Genomic DNA, 22,758 nt, shown 5'->3' with positions numbered 1-22,758 from the left:
TGTCTCCATCTCCCTACACACTCCATGCTGATGCTGATGTGAGCCCCAATACCTGGACAGAGGAACAGCTCTGTCATCCTACACCAGAAAAAAAAACTGGGGTTTAGATATAACCCTAGAGATTGTCCACATTTTGGTAATTGGCTAGCAAACCTAATAAATAAAGCTTAAACTATTTTAAAATATGTATTTCTTTCAGAGGAGTGTAACAATATAGAGAGGGTTAAATCTGTTTTACATTACATCACTTTATTGGCTTCTGTAGCTCACATTAACAATTTTGGAATTAAGCCCAAGTGCAAATTGTACTTGGAGATTCTCAGCAGCACATGATCAGTACAGCATTTTATTCTAGCACTTTTCTAGCATTTCTTCATCTAAATAGCCACAATTTATACCAACTTCTTCATGCTATGACAAACAGGAGCACCAAATCCTCACTTTGATACCCCCATGCTGAACCAGAAAAAACTGAGGCTACAGGTTCTACCAAATTTTTTATATCCTACATAGGAAAATAGACAAATCAGCTCCTTTCTTGATAAATAAGTTACAATTTGATCAAACTATGAAATAGGAGCAGTTCCTCTAACTGTGTTTCCAAGATTCTTTGCAGATGGGTGACAGAATGCTGGCAGGTCAGTGCTGGAAGAACAGGAAGGATTTCACTCACAAAGCCATCTGCAAAAGTAGCTGCTCTTCCCAACCACAATGCTCCAGCTGTTTCCATTATCAAATATAAAAATCAATCCTAACACAAACATTTATGAACTACTGAGGTACAAAATGAAACCTGAAGCTGCAATCCTCAAATCTCACACAAATATGGATTTCCAGGATCAGGTCTGTGGCACAAGGGTATCTACTGAAATATACATCCTTGATAAATATTTTATAGATAATCTATTTCAATATTGAAGCCTTAACCACAATTGGAATTACTGCTGGACAATGATGTTGCTGCCCACAAAGAGTACATACTCCCAAAGTGATAAATGAAGGATTTTCAAAGAAGTGAAAGGGGAGAGAACTGACAGAAATAAACAGGTAGGAAAAAACTGATGCAAACTGGTTGGCCACTAAGAGAAGATGATTGCCAGGTATTGATACAAGAAACTCATTTCTCTGAGTGGAGGTGAGACCCTCTCCAGCCACATCCAGAGAGACAATCTGCATTCCCTGTGTGACTCTGGCTGGGCTCCTTAGACCCTGTCCCATAAAAGGGCAAAGAAAGATGTTTTCCCTGTACAATGAAATGTTGAATTCTTTTCCCCCAAGGACCCCTGTAACAGGTCAAAGCAGCTGTACAAGACTGCATTTCAACTGCTGTATGCACAACCACACAGCTTCCCCTAGCTCCTGCTGAAGACCAGAGTTCTGAAATTAAATGTACTTTCAGAAAGGGATTGAAAGAAAAAGAATAAAAATTTTTAAATCCCCTTCAAGCAAGAAGTTACTTTAAAAATTGTAGAGAATAACTTACATTTTCTTCCTCTAATTAAAAAAGGTCTGCAGCACAACAGAAAGACACCTGCTCTGCAGTATTCCAAGCAAGCTGGAATTTACAATACACACATTAGGACATTCTGGTGTCCGATTTCAGACACCAAAACACTGAAATCTCCAACAGGGAACAGCAATAGAAAAGGCAAGAAAGAAAACCATAAATTTTCATCACTTTTTGCAACTTACTCAGGAGATTTAACACAATGTCTCCACAGCAGAGCTTAGAGGCAGGAATCTTCTGCTGATCTCACTAAGCTTTATGTTCATAATTTCCTGTTTAACTGGAAATGGGCTTTACTCTGGACTAAAAGGCAGCTGGAACAAGTGAAACCTCATTTCAACACCATTGATGAATGTGGTGTACACAGATGAAGAGAAAATCTTTACATATCTAAATAAAACATTGTTTCATTATTTGGTTCTACCATTCTTATAATGTTTTCCCATTCTAGAATGAAGTTTGTACTACTTACTGTAAAAAATTAATGTTAAGATACCATTAATTCAAAAGGTCATTTCAAGGCTACATTAATCAAAATTATTCAGAATATTAGTGACACCAATGATATTTCTAAAGAGTTTAGCATGTGAAGCTTGGCATGATACATATGAAGCTGACTGCAAAAGCAAAGCATCATTTTCCAAACATTTTATGAAAATCTGTATTTTGCTGTACCAAAAATGCTTTCAATCATGGAGTCAATACATCACACTCAACATGTAGGTTTATTATGTATCAAAGATGTTCTCTACCTTCATAATATGATGAATATTTGAGGGAAACCACTTTTCTTTTTTGTGATTTCAAAATCTGTCTATATTGATGTGTTGCTGCAATATAATGCTGTGTTAGATATTGTGCAATGGCATTATTACTTAACATTTATCTATTACTAAGTAATATCTAGAGATCATTTATAGATTTGTGACAAATAATAGGAGAATTCTCCATCACTAACTGTTACAGCTACTGCAATAAAATCCATAAAACGCATAAATGCACATAAAATAGATCTTTTATCAGGTTACTATTTGCACATTAGGCATATGAGAACGAGATACTAAAATTTCACTAAAAAATTAAGGGGGAGAAAATCACTGTGGGTTGTTGAGGATTTTTCCCCCCTCATGCCATGTCTGTAGCATGTCTTCTCTTCACCCACAGCTTATCAAATGTTTGATTCTCTAATGCAATCTTTTACAATTAATGTCACTGTAGCTCTGCTCATGCATGGCTCTAGAATTATCTTTCAGTATCTCACTCATCAGTGATGAACAGTGGTGACCTGCCTTAGCATCAACCTGGCCAGCCAGGAATTCTCTAACAGATGTCCTCATTTCCTTCAGGATGCAAAACCAGACAGGTGAATGTCACTGAAAAGGAAATTCTTACCTGAAAAGTCTTAACTCCTAAAAATTAATACAAAATCTGCAGTCATTTTCACATTAATTATTCCTTAGTGTACAAAATACCTAGCACCACGGTTTATTTGCTACAATGCATATAAATATGTTACTCCACCATTTCTTTTATTTATATAATTTTTCTTTGTTTAGCAATTATGCTCTTTTGTCATTTATGGATGAGTAGATATAAGGCAATTACCCACACATGATAAAAGAGTGTTCTCTTATTACAAGATATCATTGCTAGAGTGATATCTTTGTAATCAATAATATATGTAAGTGCTTTTCACTTAGAGCAACCTCTCCAAACTGCTCAGGCAGGCAAGCCAAGCACCCTGCTGCTATGGCCTTGCAGTGCCTTTCCCAGTGCCGGTGTCTGTGCAGCTCTGGGGGCTGTCACACTCAGCCCTAACTCTAGGCCTGATGGCAGCTTGTCCTGGGCTGAGGTCCCCATCACCATGGCTGCTCCAGGTCAGAAGATGTAGCAGCAGCAATGTTGTGGCCCTGCTGTGATCACCTTGGCAGCCTTTTCCAGCCCCACTGTCCCTGGAGCTGTCGGCTCTTGGACTCTCTCAACCCCAGCCCTAACACTGACCACAGCCCTAACCCCAGCCCTTACCCAAACCAATATTATGGGTTTTGCAGACCAGAAAGATGTAGGAGCTGCAATGCTGGGGCACTGCCAGCATTGCCCTGGCAAACCTTTTCCAGCCCCACAGTTCCTGGAGCTGTTGGCTCTTGGACTCTCCCAACCCCAACCCTAACCTAACACCAATTCTGATGTTGCCTTGATTCAGAAAATCAAGAAAAAGAGTAAAAATAATCAAGATACAGAACACCATCTTCCAGCACAGCCTCTGAGAAATAAGAGAATTCATGGAGCATCTTGGAGAGACTCTCTCAGGGATGCCAGCTACTCCTAATCTAGCTGGCAGCAAGCAAATCTAAAGTAGTGAGGTTGTAAACTAATTAGGACAAAAATGCAGGGCCACTTGCAGTGTTCTAAAGTAATTTTTGCTTTAATGTCTTATTTTTCAAGTTCCCTAAGCAATATATTGTAACTAGGTATCATTGATCTGTTTCCAGCATAGAAATAATATCCAGACAGCACCTAAGAAAAAGGAACAGGTGTCTAAAATCAAGTTACACCTACACCATGCTTAACAACTGCTGTATATTCTGTATTGTGGTCAGACTGCAACTTGGAAGTGGAAAAGCTGTGAAACTACTGATCAATACAAATCTAAGCTGAATCCCCTCATCAATCAGAGCACAAACACCCATGAAATGAGCTCTGTGATTTGACACAAGACAGGTAACTTATTAAGTGTATTATCAGTAAACAAATGAAGCTATCTCTGGCTTTCAGCCAACTTCTCTCAGGAAGCCACACTAGAATTTCCACAGTCAATTAGTACAAAGTGGGTTTATTACCACACTTTTGTTTGTAGAACTGAACATCTGCTATTAGCAATAAATATAAATAATCAAGGACGGCATTGGAAACACCAGGCTGATTTCAAGAGATTTGTTCCGTTTCAGAAAGGAAAATGATCCCATGAATCAACAAATGTTACTTTTAAAAGCCACAGCATACTTGGTGGTACAGAAAGATGTGAAAAGCAACAAAAAGAGCTTTACAAACATCAGCTTGCTGCATGTCTGTGGGAGTGATGAGCCCCATGGGCAGCACAGGGATAGGTGGAAGCATCAAGAGGGTTTTACCCAGTCTTGGATAAAGGATCACTCTTCCTGTTTATGGAATGGATGTAACATCAAGGAAGGAGAGCTATGAAACCACAGCAGTCTTACCTGATAAATATCAGAGAGGCTGCTGCTCCCAGAGTCACTGGCAATGCTGCAGCCTGACTGGCTGGAGGGCACGTGCGTCACCTGCGGATGAGGATTGTCCGTGAGGTGCATCTTGGTAAGGTCAGCTGGAAGCTGAAAACAACAGGAATTTGGGGAAAGGTAGGAAAAAGAAAGGAAAACAAGATGTGTAAGTTTGATTTGAAGACAAAGTTTTTCATAAAACTTTGGTCACACATTTAAATTTGTATTTGAATTGCAGAATTATCGAATCAAAATCAAACAGAATTTGAACCTGTAACTTGACATACATTTTGAGAAAAAGGTAGTTTAGACTAAGCTGACCCAATCACACTTCACTTTTCATAAAACTGATGGAAAACAATGCACCTTTCATACAAAAAAGGTCTTGGATATTAACAGCTAAGTGACATACCCCAAGATGACAAATATATGACACTGGCCAAACAGCACACAGTATTTAACCTGAGATGACATTGCAATCCATTATGAAGAAGCAGGATTCCTCCTTATAAGTTCAATTTATGCACCTTAGTTCAGGAATAACCTTTAGAAAATATCAGTGTAGAACTAAAAGTAATGTAATCTAAATAAAACATTTGGTCTGTAAAGGGCTTTAAATTTTCTTTAAAGAAACGAGTACACAGAAAGAATATTATGAATTTTGGGTACAGCTATGTACAACAGCACTCCTATTTTATAAATCTATCTGTAAATGAACACACATGCAGATATCTAAATTTGCATGTGAAGTTCACAACCATATTCTTTCTATTGAAAAAAAACAGCAGTAGCTTTTAGAGACTTAGAACTGCATGGGATACTGTCAAATGAAGTCCTTTAATTCAGCTGCTTTTTTATTTTTTGTCATATATACTTATTTTTAAAATACCGAATTATTAAAATTTAATAAAATTTAATAAATTTTTTTTTAATTATTCTCAACTACATGAAAAGCACACTGTATCAAGGAATCACAGATTCTCTATGTGCTTTTATCATTTTTTAATTATACAAGTTACATACTATTTCTTTTTAAAAAAAGTTCTGATGCAGAAAAAGTCCAAAACTACTCCAACAGCATCAACTAAAGGCCAATACTGGAAAACAGTCTTGAGCTGGTATCAACTTTATAAATATTGATTAAACTTAAGAGAAGTGATAAACAGGTTTTGATTTACCATCACAATTCCATGTCCATTATCTGAAGAACACACAAGAGAAGTACTTCACCAAACACCAGTTCACATATTTTCCGAAAACACAGATGGCACCAGAGGTCTTGCCAAACCTTCCCCACACCCAGGGAAAAAACTGTTGAGACCCTCCGACAAATGCAATGTAATTTCACTATTAAAATTGTGATAAGGAACATGAGGGATCTTGCATCCCTTGCAACTCCCAATGACATTCTCATTGGCAATGACTACTCAAACACAACAATCCATGTGGGCTATGAAAGCAAACATTACTCTTCCTCACTATCCGAATTTTTACCTTATTCTAGCTTTGTTTTTAACTAACAAAAGAAAGAATAAAATACCCAGCCTGTAAATTCATATCTATGGTCACATGAAAAGGAGAAAGTCTGAAAAGCAAAAGGTTGCTAAAATCCCACAAAAAGCCCAGTTCAAGCAGTAGGGGGAAGAAAGGAGGTTGGCAGAATAAGGGTTAGGGAACTTAAGTTGCAGTGAACTTGATCTAAATACAAAGGAAACACAACACTTTAAAGCCTATGTTTAGCCACCAGAAAAAGTTTTACAGGCTGAAAATACCTATTTTGAGGATTTGAGAACAGCAAAAAGGTCAAAGCACTCAGGTGACAAAATTCAATCCGGTGGCCAGCAGCACTGGGGATGAGCTGCCATACATGGAAGAGCTGTCAGCACAGGGGAAGAGCTGATCTAACATCCAGGAGTTTTAGGAAATTACAGAACAAATCACCCCACACAGATCCACTGGCTCTAGCTTAAAGCCCACAGGTTTCCTGCAAACTCTTCAGGCTGTCCCCACCTTTATAACCTCCCTACTCCAACAAACAGCTCCAACTTCAGCTTCAATCTTTTTGTCCATGATCAAATCCAATGCTGACTGTGGTAACACAGACATAAGGAAATCTAATTTAAGCTCCCTTCTATCCAGATTCTCAAACCTTCAAAACAGCTCCAGTAAAACAGTGAGCAGGACCAAGAGTAGAACCAATTCTGCAGGATTTCCCAGGAGAACAATGGCAGGTGCTGCTCTTTACCAACAACTGGTGCTGTTAAAGCCTGGTCTGGCTCAAAGGCACCCCAGCACCCACACATGTGCGCTGCCATGTACAGTTTGTCTTCTCTAATTTATTTGAGATTTTAAGATTCTTGTGATGAACACTGTCTTCCACACCTAGACTGAGAAGTGGGGCTCCACCTGGTCTAGTGGAAGGTGTCCCTGCCCATGGCAGGGGCTTGGGACAAGATGAGCTTTTAGGTCCCTCCCAACACAAACCATTCTGTGATTCTGTAATTCTAAGTACTGATGGAACAAGACATGGCTCTCAAAATAAACAGGTTGTGCATATATTTTGTGTGTCATTTTCACAAAAACCCACTGATGATCAAAGCACTGCCAGCCTTCCCAAAGGAGTATTTCTGAACAACTAATTAATCAAAACTGCTCTTCAATCCCCCTGCCAGCACTCCCCTTCACTGCCATCACCTATAAAGCACATGGGTATGTATGATGCAAAGTCCTGCTGGACTTTGCAATATATTCTTGCAAAAGACATTTAATGCAAGTTAGATGCAAGGAAACATCCCAATATCTCTTTAAATTTGAGAGAGAGATAAGGTTTATTTGAGACAAGTGACCTTTAAAGTACTGCTTGCCACTCTACTCGATCTCCCAAAATAAATCACAGCTTCTGTCTTTTGTATGTCATTTTTATTACCCAAAGTGATTGTTCTTTCTTGCAGAGCTCACCAGGCAGCAAGATACAGAGAGGATGTTTCTGTACCTACATGACAGCGGACACAGGAAGCTCTTGCTGGTTGTGGCTGGGAAGTTGCTGCAAGTGACATAAAATTGTCTTAACTATTGGTGACTGTGACTTTTTTTCTGAAACTTAGAAATTCTTGTTACAAGAGCATCAGTATCCTGAAAATCCTGTGTTGGGAAACAAGGTCCACACAGCAATGTCCAACTATACCCGTATTAGATGCTTTTGGATGCAGATGTTTAGATCTGCAGTATCTTCTAATTATGTGCCCCAGCACCCCCAGACAGGAAAACCACAAACATTCTGATAAACACTCCAACAGACTACTTAGTTGCTACTTTAAACCACAACAATTTCATTTTTTCACAAGAAGGGATAATCTGGAATTGTAATATGAGTGCATCTGACATGCTGGCACAGCCTGTCCCTGCATCAGTGCCAGCACATCCTTGTGACTGACCTTTCCCAACAAAGGGATATTTAGGAACAAACCCCCCGTTGAAATGCCACACTGCAATTCAGAACTGTACCAGAAAGAAAGTTAAGAAAATAGAAGTTATCATCAGCATAGCCACCTTCAGCTCTGGGCCCCCCCTGAGTCAGGAAAACACAGTTGGTGATTACATCAAAAAATCCTGGATCAACTAGGAATTTTTAAAGCAATATTGCAAACTGCAAGAGGAAAAAGGAGAGAAAAAAAAGACTAAATCCTTCAGAAGCTCATCCTAATGGTAGCATCAGCCTGCCATGCCACACAAACCCAGAAGCACCAGCAGCCTGGACTTGTTTCTGTTAAAGGAATTTGAAGTTTTGGAAGAGGGTTCACAGGCTGATCCCATCTCACCTGTCAGGACACAGCCACGGTCAGTCACCTCAGCCAGGAAAGAGAGGAGGTGGTGGGAGAGGACATGGGAGTGTAAAAGCCAGCACTGAGTAACATTTAATAAAAGATGAGATGCACAAAATACTAAACTCTCCCCCCATAGCAGACTTGAAAACCTGAGGGGAAGACTCCAAAGGACCAGCAGGAATTTTGGCTTTTTCCATCAATTTCATGGCTGCAGCCACCTAGCACCAGTGCAAGGAGATGCAGCACTCCTGCTGCCAAGCCAGAGAAACTCCAAAAAACTCTGCAAGCCCCAAACCTGTCCTTTCTCCTATTACATAATACAAAGTTTACTTAAAAGAAGTATTTTATTTGATTATTTTTGTTTGGTTGTTTTTTTTAAGAGACATCAGGACATCTTGGTTTTATAGAGTTACCGACTTTCTAAAAGTAGTTTGGAAACAAGAGCAGAATAATGATGTGATGGTCTCTCCCTGAGACAGCTGAGGTTCTGTTCTCCAGCAAGGACAGTACAAAGTTTAACAAAGGTGAGTACAAGGTTGTGTATCCACACCAAGTCTCGTGTCTGTAATTCTGAAATTAATTGGAGTGTAAGCTCTGATCCATGGCCCAACTCACAGGCCAGCAGACAAGGACAGTGCATCTGCAGTGACATTTACTTCCCACGTAAACACCATTTACTCTCAGCAGTGAAGTCACACAGAATACAAGGGAATTAAATTAAAACCTAATTTTGCTATAACAGACTTTCAAGATTGCACATGCTCTGTCCAACAGAGCAAATGACGTGACCTTTGACAAGATGACCGCCCATCAACTTGGCTGAAAAGGACACAAAGTGATGGTCAGCCTGAGGACAACCTCCCTTCATGTTCTCCCTACAGAGGGTTTGCTAAAAATAAAGGCTATAGAAAGCCACTGCAGTGTTTAAATGGAGAGAAAGGCAACCAGAATTCAGAAGTTAAGTTTTGTCACAGACTGGCCAAACTGCGACATTTTACTTTTCTAATTCCCCTTTTTTTTTTTTCATGGAAAGGAATCAGTAGAACCTCTTTTGGCAGAGACCATGCTCTTCATCCTTTATTTCCATAGCAATTTACTTTAGGATTTGCTGGTCTCTCTGCCCTAAGGAAAAACCATCTCTGTGCCTTTGTGCTACAAGTTTTGAAAATAAGTATCAGTGTTTACTGTTACACTTTGGAAAACCAAAAAACACATGCCGAAAAGGCACAGGCAATATGAATTTGCAAAATATTCTTGACAGAGGGACAAAAGACTTATGAATTATCTTTTCCTGTGTGTAAAAGCTTCACCACTGTGTTTTAACCTGCAGTAAATTGTATGTATATCTAACACATTCAAAAAGATCCCACAATAAGGACAGTGGGATAAAATCATGAGGATAAAAACAATTAGAGGAAGCACAACCCACTGCACTCTTCTGGCCCATTCCAAATTCAAATTAATGGAAAGAAAAAGGGAAATAAAGAATCAAAAGGTTTGTCCCTTTCTTTAAAACTCCTTGGTAGCAAAGTTTTTCTAGGAGCCCATATGGATGTTTACAACCAATCGATGCAGTCTGGACACAGCAGAAGCATCAGCCTCTGAGAGAACAGTCTGTCCTTTTCCAGGCTGTATAAGCAAATTTTCTGTCCTTGGTTTTACAGACTGTCAGTAACCTTCTACCTTATTTGCTTTTCTGAAGTTCCCTGAAATGCTGCCAGCAAGACCAATATTCAGAAACAACACAGGAGTTATTTTCCATAAAACACCCGAGGACGAGCGCAGTGCAGCCCTGGGGTGTCAGGGCACACATTCAGCTGCTGGGCCACTGAAAAACCCCCCCAACTCAGTGTGAAAACCAGCTCTACAAGACAAACAGTCCCAATTTTAAAGCACATTTTTTTTAGCATTTTGTTTATTGAGGTTTTCCATTAAGAGGTTTTCACTGTTGTAAGCTGGAACCTATTAACACACGCTCGGAGCATTAACTGTGATGACACTGGGTAACCTCTGAGCCTTAGGAAACACTCCTGCTCAGCCTCCACCATACCCAAGTGGTTTAAGGACAGCAATTTTCCTTTCTCAGATGACACAGAAAGCCTGGACTGTCACAAGAAGCCAGTTAAAAAAAAAAATGTTGGTCTGAAGTCTTAAATATTAAACCAAATTGCCAAACTAAAAAGACCACATCATCAAAGAGCTGAACAGGACCCCAGTCCTCTGAAACAGGAATTCTCCAGCTCCCACCTCTCCCTTTTCAGTGACCATGTCCTTCCAGTCCCTTCAAACACCATTTTTTATTTGATACCCTTGATTCAACACCTTTCTTACCTTTAATATTGAACTAGTTCTTCAGCAAATTCTACATTCCACCATCTTATTGACAAGTTGCTTTGATGGTCTCACTATGTGCTTGTGTCTCCACCATTAGCTTGATCACAAGATAACTAATTTATTTAATTCATTCTACTTTTCCTTTCTACAACCTACTGAAAAAGGAGCAGCACTGCTCACTTGCAATCCTTTCTATATCCCACTTTCTGCTCTCCTGCATCCCATTCATGCCATCTAAGAAATGAAAAAGGAACAAGCCTCTTGGATGTTTTTTCTTGGCATCAGTAAATTATTTTAATCATCTCATATATCCTGCCAGTAAATCAACAAGAAACCACTAAAACCCACAACTTCTCTGAAGTTGTTCTGCAGAATTTTCAGTAATCTTTTTCACAAGGATTTGTATAAATTAAATCTGCTTTATATTAACCTTTTACATACAAGCCACAATTCTCCTCCAGTTCAAAATAGAGCTGTGTTAATGTGAGAGGACAAAGTTGCTTCTCTGAGATACAAAGAGAGGCCACTTAGGTGTCCACAGAGAGAATAAGATGAGCCCAGCTGAATTACCCATGCTGACATCAGTCCACAGACTTAATGCAAACAAAACCATTTCCTCCTTAAAGACCACAGATGGCTCACCAGTGGCACAAAACCAGATTTCTTCAGCTTTTAAAAAGCAACAATGATGTCTGGGGGGTGAGGTTTTTGTTGTTTTTAAAGCCAAGTGATGGCTCAAGCTTTTTAACCAACAGGTCCAGATAAAATCCTGTGCCTTTAATAACATAATGCAAAAAACCTCAGTGCCTATCCAACTACACAAACTTCATGACAATATTTATTTCAATGTTTTAATTCACTATCTACAGTATCTACTCCTGGTTTTATCTATACTACACACATGAAAAAGAAATAAGGACCAAGTTGACATCATTCGTGGCAGCCTTGCAGTGCCTCAGAAACTATTCCTGAAGCCTTCCTAAAATATCTCTAGGCTTACAAGAAGGTAAAAAAACACACATAACACATAAAAACCATCTGGAAGAATTAATAATCCCTAGAGGCTGTTTATTGCCTCTGGTAGCCAAGAGCATTTTGGTCGTTGTGGCTCCTATAGCACATAGAAATTAAAATTCTCTGAAGTATTACATTTCCTTAGTTACAATAAGGTGATATGAGGACAGAATTTCAAACTATATTCTGGTGTTGCCTTAAACCACACATGTAATGCAATTTTAATTTGGTTTTCATATGTTTAAATTATAGATTACTACTATGCCTTAACTCACGATAATGCCAAGTGTCTGACACGCAAACAACTCAGCTCTGGAGAAGAAGTGGGTCTGAAAATTCACCCACAAAAAATTGTACCAGTAGTGATGGGAAACCCATTATAAAGGGAATATCCAGCAAGAAAACGTAAGTGATGGTTGCAAAAAATGAAGAACAACTCTCCTCTGGTCCATTCACAAAGTAACATATTTAAAAATGTCAAGGCTTGTGTTTTTGTTATTTTGAATATGGAACAGGAATGTTCAAAAAGACTTATTTTACTCCAAATTTTACTCTTTGTTCTCGCCACTGAAAATTAATACAATAGTAAAAAGTGCCTTGTGTAAATAATTGCAGTAGAAAAAATGTGATGGGGACTAGTGATGCTCAGCTCTACAAGGAACCAGGAGCTCCAGCAGCCTGACATTTGGGAACTCTCATCCTAAACCACTACAGCAGGGCACATAAAATTCCACACCTCCATCGACCTTCATCCACTAAATAATTTATCAGCTGCTAGCTGCAGGGATTGGCAAAATACAGCAGGGTGACAATTCCTCTTTACACATCCTCAGACTGCCACAGCCCTACGTCACAGCAGTGACATGCAGGTGCCAATCAGCTCTGGGATGCACCGAGCAGCTCCAAGGACACAGGAGCACAGTGAGCACACTGCCTCAGCCAGCACCACCTCTGAGCCAGGAGCTGTGCAAGAGGCCCTTGGATACTGTACATGCAAAAAAACCAAAGCAGCACCAGCCTTCCATTGGTGCTTCCACATTTTCTTTCTGTATTCAGCAAGAAATGCATTCGTGGAAGCGAGAGGAGCAAAAGAGGGTGGTTCTGGCCTAGGCTGTAGCTGTCAGGAGAATTCTAACAAAGCAGGTTTAAACCAAAGTCTAGGAGGAAATAAATTAACAGATAGGTGTTTATTTGCATAGTAAGAACTGATTTCCCATAAAAACAATACTTCAGGAAAAGGCTTTTTCTGTTGAAAAGTAGCACAACGTGCACTTGCACTTAACTTTAACATACTATACACCAGAGTATAAGAAACTCCAAGTTTTCTGGAGTAAATGGCCACACAGCTCATACTAAACTGTTTTTATCTTAAATGCATTTTTTTGCCTGATAGTTTAGGAAGTTTTACAAAAAGTATCCTGCAAGTGGTTACAGAAAACAGAGTTAAAACTTGTATCAAAGTGTAAGAAGAACTGTCATTTGTCAGTCCAAGCCCTCACTCTCCAAATGCCCAGGAATCAGAGCACTGAGGAACCAAGAGGCTGTGCCCCCACAAAAAACATGGAGAATCAAAGCAATCCTTCTGAGCAGTGGGTGAAGGGGAAAAGGATCAGAAAACATAGGGTAGGAGAGACCATGAATACTCTGAGGAGCTGGCTGAAACCCCAAAAATTCCAAAGAGGGCTAAACCATGCAATGCAAAGCTCCCAGGAGGGAAGGGAACCATGAGGAGCCAGGAGAGGAGCTCAGAGAGCAAGCACAGCAAGGGATGGCAGCTCTGAGATGCTGAAAGCTGGGCTGGAGCTACAGCACAGACACAGAGACTGGTGGGAAAGGCAGGACTAAGGGGAAGAGAAAGACCTTACCAAAAGTGACTGAAAAAATAAAGCAAAGGACCAGTTGTGTATTTGCCCTGAAAACATTTAAAATTCATATTACTGGGGCTGCTTTCCATGTAAGCACGTCAGCAGAGATAAGGATGACATCGAATCAAATCAAGGACACACTATCAAAGCTCTGTTTTTCTTCTGAGGAACTGAAATGAAATCTTTAATTGCATGAAGGTTCCAACTCAAGATCCTGGAGATCAAGCTGATGCCCTTTGGAATCAGAAGATGAGGTTACACTGATTTTAGTTATGAATAACCAAAAATGGTACCACATCCTTCTGAGAGGACACCAGAAATAGGAATGGGACTGAAAAATTACTCTAAGTCTTCTGTTCTAACCCAAACACAAACTTTTACAGAGCAAATGTATCATTACCATGCTTCACATTATTAGATTTATATCAAACAGCAGAAAGAGAAGAGCACAGAAGCCTAGAGAAAATAAATTACCATCTACTGCCATAAGATAAGTTTCACGTGCACCTGGGATCTTGAATTAAACTATTTTGCTTCAGGAAAAAAAAATTTAAAAGCTTAAATGTTAATTCAAAAACTCTTATTTTCTATAAAAAGTGCATTATCTCAAAAAGCATCCATTTTAAATAGCCTCTATAGAAACATTATCCAATCACTCCATACTTGCCCCATCAGACCCTCATGCTTCACACAGTTACTGTGGGTACATTCCAGGCTTGGAAAATTCTTAAGATGTGCATAAAGTTTCTATTACAGAAAAACCCTCCACACCTAAATTGTTAAGTTTAGAGCTCTCCTTCATAATGACTTCATAGCACAGCTACAGTTAAGAGTCCAATACCACAAAGTGCATCACAGACAACTGAACAAAGTTATGATCAGAATTACAAAGACAACCAAAATCTTGCTGAGATTGTGAATTATTTGTGAATTATTACTTGTGAATTATTTTCTTCTTTCAAACGCTGCACTGGCATCACAGGAGTTTTGTTTCATGTAAGCTGAATGTCTCTTGTGCTTGCCAACAGAACCAGCCTGTGGAGACAGATCTCCACCAACGTGATGCAAAGTCCTCCATCTTCCTCATCCTCTTCCAGAGCCACAGTGGCTCCACAGCTGGCACAGCTTTGATCACTGCTCACCTCACTGCTCACTGCTTGTCATCCTCCCCACGTTTCCTTACTGACTCCTGCATCTGTTCATCCCATCTTCCACAGCCTTTCCTTCCAGCAGGAGCACAGTCCCCAGGGTAGAGAGCATCCCCCACAAGGGGCAGTTCTGCCCCACTGCTGGCTCCTCCAGATGCACACAGCCATCATCTCCTCCTGCCAAGGACAGGGTGATGTCTCTCAGACACGTTTCCAGTTCTCAGCAGTCCTCAGAAATGCGCTGACCTCCACAAGAACCAGCCTGAAAGGGCACTGCAGGTACACATTCACTGTTCTCCCCCTCTGTTCATCCTCCTTTTACAGCTCTTGATGCAGGGAAATGGAATGCATTGATTGCTTTACACAAGTCAGCTCTGCACCTTTACTTCTGGAAGCCAAAAGCCATGGAGTGTCTGGGGGATGAGGGGGAGAGCAGCACTAACAGTGTGTGCTATGGAAAGTGCTGTGGACACCAGGACCCAGAGACACCTGGTACTGGAGAGTTCCTTCAGGTGTCCACAGAGCTCCTAGGCTGGCTTCTGCTCCTCCACAGCCACTCCAATTAACCTCCCTAGGCTAAGGTTAACCTTCAGAAGTGTTCTACCTTCACAAAAGCCTACCCCTTATGATTAGTCATAAGAAATATGACTTCATCTTGCTCTGATTCAATCCATGGATCATCACACTGGCACATCCAGAACAGCTGTAATTACAACTGAGTCAACAGCCCATTTTCAGACTACTGTCCTGTACCAGTTTAAAAGCAGCTGATTAAAACAATTCTGGCACAGATCTACATAAATCTAAGTTCTAGTTTCCAAACACAAAATACTTGACATTTTCAAGTTAAACTTGAAGCTTACATATTTAACTTACATATTTAAAATTCTGACATGACTTATTTTGCTGTATTATGTATTATTATAAAATACTTGTCATAGAAACAGATTTTTAGTATAAAGCTCAGCTAAAACCAAAATGGCATATCTCAGATCTGATTCAGCACATCAGTTTGTTTAATCCTGTGCACACTTCTCCTCAGAGTTACCAAACAACATGAACAGATCCCTTCAAAATTTTGGGGGGGGCTGTAGAAGTTTTGGATGGCTTGTGGGTTTTTTCAGAAAGGAATTAAAGTGCTTTATCTTTATGGCTTTAAAGGTAAAGAACTGTTAGCTATGGACTGGAATGCAAAATCAGTTAATGGGTTCTCATAAGCCATTAGAAAGAAAAAAAAAAGAAAGAAAAAAAACCAGCTTTCCCCTTCCTAACATTTTATACCATTTCATTTATCAATAGTAACTGAGTGAATAAATGGCTTGGCTGGCAGAGCAGCAATCCACTGGATATCGTCCACAGAGCTTTTTGACACAGGGGTCAAAAAACTTTTTTTTTAATGTTATTATTTTACCCTTATGAAGCCCTTATTTGAGCACAGGCTTTTTTGTGGTTTCTCACTTCAGCCCAAGCTCTGTGGAGAGTGCAATCCCAGCTGAAGCACCAAAGTGACTAAAGCATTCCCAGTCCTTAAGCAGTATTACAATATTCAAACCTTCTTAATAAGGGCAGTGCAGGTAAGTCAAGCTTAAGTAAACTCAGCCTTTCATAATTAATGTCTGCAGAGCAGGAAGGGAAGAAAGACTCTCCATGTACACTGGGGCATGGACCATGACACAAACAGGCCAGGGGATTTGCCAGCAGCAGGAACTCCAAGGTGAGGAGCCCCAATTACCTGTGTGAGCACACAGAGCCACACTCCAAGACCACAAGTACCTGTAGCTCCCCTTCAGTGCTGCTGGGGGGAATTCAGCACATGTGAAACACCAAAATGCAGCCACACACCCACCCACGCAGCTCCACGCTGGCTCTGGCACCCACACAGGGAAACCCCACAGCCCAGAGCTTGCACCCCCCTATTTACCACGAGCTTCCCTTTACATCACACCAGACATAAAAACCAAACAGGGAAAATCAGCCAGGACAGGGAGTCCACACCCCCAGCTGGCTTCTCCCTGTGCCTTTACACACCATCACGTCATTGAGACTCTGAACTTCCTGGGACCAAAGTCAAGAGCCATCTCCTGCTCCAAAGTCAATGCTGCATCTCACACTGCCATGAGCACAAGCCTTTTGCCCACTGCCTCCAAATATCAGAAAGTTGCACAGTCTTTTTTCTACTCAGTAAATACAAAATTATAATAAAGGAATAATAATGAATATCTGCCTGGCCCCAGATTTATAAGGCAATTCCTGTGTCTTAGGTGACTACTTCTTGGTAGTAGCCTCAATAAAATACCAGAAACTCAGCTAATTTTCTGACTGAGCATACCAAACAGTAACAGTCTCATAAATATTGTATTTTTAATTTCTTTAAAGGCTTTTATCTCAAGGTGGGTTTGGTTGAACATTCTAGCTTTCATTATGCCATTTAAAAGAAACACCCTTCCCTCCCCAGTTTCACAGAAATACTGCATTCTCAGACACAAAAATAATTGGAGTCCTTTAAAGCTAATTGTAATTACATAGTTCAGCTAAATAATTAACCAGTTCCATGCTGCTGCACAAAGGAAACAACCAGTACAGCTCCACACAGCTTGAAAATTAAAACATCACTGGGTTTGGATACTAGTAATCTCAAGTTAGCAAAATATGCCAGCAGTTATAAAAATGTTACACTGCAATAATATTTATAGGCTTCATATACACTTCATATTTATAGGCTAAAAACCAAGCTTAACACATTTCATAAGCAAATGGCATTATTTTTATACTTGCTGGTCATTTTTAAGCTATTGGTATATTAAACAATTCCATGATTTCTAGGTCCCCCCTTCCTGTTAAGAAATGATTCTACAAAAATAGTTCATGCACAGGCAGGATTCCAGTACCTTCAACCCAGCATGCTGCTGGGATGAGAAGGGAACATTCAGCTAGCACCAGGGCTGTCAATACATGTCACAGAAATGCAGCACAGACAAAATTTTACTTACTTTGGAGGCCCAGGGCTGTAGGCAGTTGGCATAACATCGAACAAGAAAAGCCATTTCTTAGGCTGGGGGAAAAAAGTTTCCTTTCTCAAATAAAAGCCACAGGGGGAAAAAATGAGAAAAATCCCTTCTGCTTTCTCTTTAAAAATCATAAAGCAGCAATGTACATATATGCAACTTCTCAGGCTTGGATTTCACACTGAATTCGATTAGAGCTTCCACTAGATCTGAGGAGTTTTCAGTATTGCAGGGAGTTAGCAGCAGCAGCAGCAATTCCTATAAAAATGTTCCAGTTTTAACAAGCACATAAATTCAAATCAAAATGTTTCCTAGCTTCTCAAATACAAATATCCATACGTTCCTCCAGGCAAGAGGCATGCACCCAAAAAGTGCTGCTTAAATTGAATTAATTCAGAAATGGATTAGAACTGCAGTTTAAAGCAACAATACATTATAAAGCAAGGTATGAATTCTTCAAATTTCTTTTTTCTCTTCTAAAATGCATTTACAAGTGGCTTATCTTCGGGTCCACTTTTCAGAAACTTCATCCTAATACTGTAGATGAAATTTTGCAAAGGTTCTTCAGCATCTTAGGCGATCCAGGAATCCCACATCCTGGGATATTAAAGTTTCTTCTTTATACTCGTGTCCATCATAAATGCAGGAATTGAATTCGCATCCGTACTGTAGCTCCAGGATATATGCTCTAACAGGTTTGCACTGTGGAATGTATTAAAAGCCTCTGCAATACAAACCCTTTTCTCTTTTGCCCCCCCTCCTCCTTTTTTTTTTTTTTAATGCCGTTTACAACTCTGCGGTGTCGCTTGGTATTCTAATGCATCAGTCAGATAGCACGGCTAATCCACGCCTAGCTTTTCCAATTAAAACATTTCTGTAATGCCAAACAAAACAGGACGTCCATAGCTACAGCAAGGCTGACTGCTGGAGTCCTAATTCCTACTATCTTTGCCTGCTTCTCAGCAGCTCCCTCAGGAGAAGCTCCCATCGATTGGATGCTCCGCAGCAAGATGAAATATCTAATAAGGAGGAAAGAGAGTGGGAGGGGAACGGAGCTAAAAGGATGACATCACCTGTATAGAAAGCCTTTAGAAACTGCATTAGATCAATTGGCTACTGGATCTGCAGATGCAGCCAACAGAGCATCTTTATTGACCTAATATAAACACACATATCAGTACAACTGCTCAAACACCCTGCTGCACATCAGCTTTTTTATCTTTTTATATCTATTCAGGGATGTGCTGGAACTCTGATTATTCTCCTTTTTCTAAATATTTTTTTTAAATTAATCACATGTATCTACTAACACTTTCAGCAGCATTTAGGTGGATTATTTTTCATCTCTGCATTCAAATTTTTAAAAAAGTGAAATAAATATCTGCAGCCATTCACATGCACACAGACACATGCATCATCGGCTCACAATAAAAAAAATTTTGCTTCTATATATGTGTCACTCTAGAGACTCTCTAACACTTTTATCTCATCCTAGAGGGATTTTATCTAGAATGAGAAGTAAATTTGTTATTAAAAAGTGAGATTTATAATTCTCATAGTATTCATGGTTTTGGAACACTGTTTTTAAAAAGTTTTGGAGGGTGGGTTTTTTTTCCCTGCTCAATCAAGACCAGTTCTGTTTCCAACCCAATTTGCCTTAATTCTGCAGTCAATTTAGTTCTAGAATCTCTTTTTGCAACTAACAACTGATCTATTTGAAAGGAGCTTAAAGTCTTGGATAGCAGCCCATCTCTCCAGCATGCTGGAGAGATGCTCCAAGGAGGGATCTCAGAGATCCCACACCTTTGAGCCAGGTCTGCTGTGATGCTTTCGGTTCCTAGAAGGCAAATGACTTCTGCTACTGCGCATGGGAGGGAAGGAGGGAGGAGACAGGCGAGGGGACAGAGGGTGCTGGTTCTGTTAAAGCCATTGTTTTGGTCTCTGGATGATCTTCTTCATCTGCAAGAAGGGGTACTCACTGTTACTGCTTTCCTCTTTTTGTAAAGAATTTTTGTCACCACATCAGACTTGAGGGTAATTCTCCAAATCAAAACTAGCCCATGATGGCTGTACCTCCTGTGCACAAATGGAGCTGCCAAGGGGGGCCTGCTGGTAGTAAGGGCCAAAACCACCTTTTTTGTCTTGTCTGTTTTGAATCAGGCAGTTTGAGCAATCCCCAGAAAGCTCTTTTTCATCTACTGTGCCAAGGGACACACAGAAGGAGATTCTCAAATCTTTGAAGCCAAGTTGTACCAACAGGGCACCACTCTCCATCTCACACCAATAGCTCCTAAGCAGTCATCCAGGAGCTGAATTCTTCCCAGCATATAACCCAAATTATCAGAGAAACATAGAATATCTGGAGCTGAAAGAGACATACAAGGATCACCAAGTCCAACACTTAGGATAGGAGTTGCACCTTAACCAAGAAAGACCTTCCCCTGGTGCCTTCCAAAACTATCCTAAAAGGAAAAATTGGCATCAATGTCTGAATTAATCAACCTCTTATCAAACAACAAAAATAATAAATGCAACCAGGGTCCATAAATATAACTGGGTTTAATTTGTATTTAAACATAAAGGACAATCTGAACTTCAATCCTGCACTTGCAAAATTTGCAAACACAAAGTCTATTTGATTTCTAGAAGCTGAAAGCATTCTAACTACTTTAGATTTTTACAAAGCACTACACAGCTACACAAATAGCTGTTTCTTTTAGTGCTTTTTCAATACTAAACAATAGACTGGATATGTGAGCTTCATCTTACACATGACTGTACTGCCTCTTTTCTAATAATTCATAAAATTGTATTTAGAAGCATCTTAAATGTCTGTAATGCTACAATGATAAATCCCCAGCAGCAATAAACACCCAAACACTTCCATGTGGTGTTACCTGCATTATGGCTAGCATAATCACAATTTATATCAAGGAGAAAAGAACCCATGCAGCTGAAAGAACCCTCTCCCTGCCTGCCTGCCCCTGATAGCTCTCCGGGCAGATCTCCACCTCCCAGATCCATCCTGCTGCTGCATTGTGCTGCAAACCTGATCCAGCGCAGATTTTGGCGCAGATGCCATATTTTACAACTACTGTAAACACCAGCTCAATAATGGGAACGAAATTCTATTTCCTCCTGGTTTTGCCTTTAAGTGCAGATGACATCATCCCTGTGGCCGCGCCGCCAATGAGCGCGGCGGCAGCGGGGGTCCCGGGGGGCTGCAGCCCACGCTGCGCAGCCCTGCCCACCCAGCCCCGCGTGGGGGGAAAACCTGACCTACTTCCACACCCCAGCTTTTGGGGCATCCCCCCACTCCCTTCTGCTTTCATTGATTTATTTATTTATTTATTTATTTTAACACATGCCTCTCTCTCTCTGCAGCTCCAGCTCCCTGCAGCACGGGGATGTAAGTTTTTTATAAATCGTCTGTTTTAGTGACAAATCTCAAAACTAGAGCAACTCCAAGATGAAAAAAAAAAATCTGATACAAAGGCTTGGTAGTGAACGCAACTGAAATACTTGAGAAGAGCTGCAGCATTGAGCAGAATCACAAAAAGAAAATCACCAGTTACATTTTAAGCCAGAATCCAAGTTTTAAGAAGATCTTAAGGAAAAAACAGTATACAATCTCTGTAGTAAAGGGAGTCTTTGTTCCTTAACACTGATTTATTTCCATGCTGAAATACCACTCCATAGATTTCTCTGCATCATTCTCTTTATCCTCCCATAATGCTACCTGAATCCTCCAGACTGTTAACCAAATCTTCACGTTCTAATTGTCTAACAAGCGTAAGTCACTGAAAAATGAGATGTTTTTAAAAGGCTAGTAAAGCCTTTCATAATTTAAATGCACATTCAGTTAGGCAGGATTAGAGTCTTCCCTTATTTGAGGACACCACAAACGCAAGCCCTGCACAGGCGGGAAGCCCCAGCAGCTGCTGGCAGAGGTACCCCCATAAGCAGCAGGACTTTTTCCTGATCAATCAGAGGAAGAAAAGCCCATTGTGCAATTCCAGCGGGGAGGACGGGAGGGTCTCAAAGCCATCACGGCCCTGGCTGAGGCGGCAGGAGCTGCTGGCAGAGGGGCCTGGGGCTCCGAGCTGGGCTTCAGGACTTCTGTCCTTTTGTCCTCAGAGGCAGGCGGCCGCTGGCACAGTGTCCCTGGCACACAGCTCCCTGCAGTCTCAGACATGAGCAGGCACCTTCACTGGCCCCCCCATCTCCAGAGCAGCAGCTCTGGTCTCACCCTGACTCCAAGCCCATGGTGGGGGCTGGGGACGGCAACCGCTGCTCAGAAGGCGATCTGTCACTGCACACACTCAGGCAAAGAGGTTTCAGGCTAAAATCATTCATTTTAATAGAGTTTTCTGAGTGGAAATTGCCAAACATAGCAGCATTATGCAGAAATATTTTAGCATTAAGGGCACCTGCATCAAGAGGTTATTTCCATAGATTTGAGTACTTTACATCTTTCTGGACAGACAGGCAATGGGGAGCGAGGGTGCAGAAGGCAGAGCCTGCTGCAGACCCTGCCATGCTGGCACAGCTCACTGGATTCAGTGCCACTGCCATGCTGCTCAGAGGTTCTCCCCACCTCTGAACACCAAAAACAACCCATTGTATTGTCGTGGCATGGTCTGCCCCTCACTAGGGCTTCTCAGGAAAAAAGGAAAAAACATACAACCTCCACCCTGTTCCTGGCTCTTTAGGAAGGGGAGGCAGGGAAAGCAGCACCACAAGCTCCTGCTCCCCTTCAGGGCGACATTCCGTGGTGCCATCACATCCTTACACATGTCGCTTTCCACAGCAGCACTCGCTG

The 22,758-nt window shown here is 40.7% G+C and overlaps 1 protein-coding gene across 14 annotated transcripts in view; it reads right to left on the bottom strand.

Annotated features, from left to right (window-relative positions):
- Window positions 1-22,758, bottom strand: part of RAPGEF6 (Rap guanine nucleotide exchange factor 6) — a 122,737-nt gene that overhangs the window by 42,644 nt on the left and 57,335 nt on the right. For 13 of the 14 annotated variants that reach the window (XM_071443186.1, XM_071443188.1, XM_071443185.1 and 10 more), the window contains one exon: window positions 4,726-4,857. In XM_071443186.1, the coding sequence (XP_071299287.1) occupies window positions 4,726-4,857 (132 nt within the window). Of the gene's footprint in view, window positions 1-4,725; window positions 4,858-17,921; window positions 18,957-22,758 lie in introns of those variants that run through there. The other variant, XM_071443199.1, reaches the window with a different exon arrangement.

The sequence above is a fragment of the Agelaius tricolor genome, unplaced genomic scaffold (assembly GCF_023055355.1).
Source record: "Agelaius tricolor isolate 1412-34295 unplaced genomic scaffold, bAgeTri1.0.p SCAF_18, whole genome shotgun sequence".
Classification (NCBI taxonomy): Eukaryota; Metazoa; Chordata; class Aves; order Passeriformes; family Icteridae; genus Agelaius; species Agelaius tricolor.
Note: the sequence above shows the minus strand (reverse complement) of the source record. Positions and strands in the feature narration are given on the sequence as shown.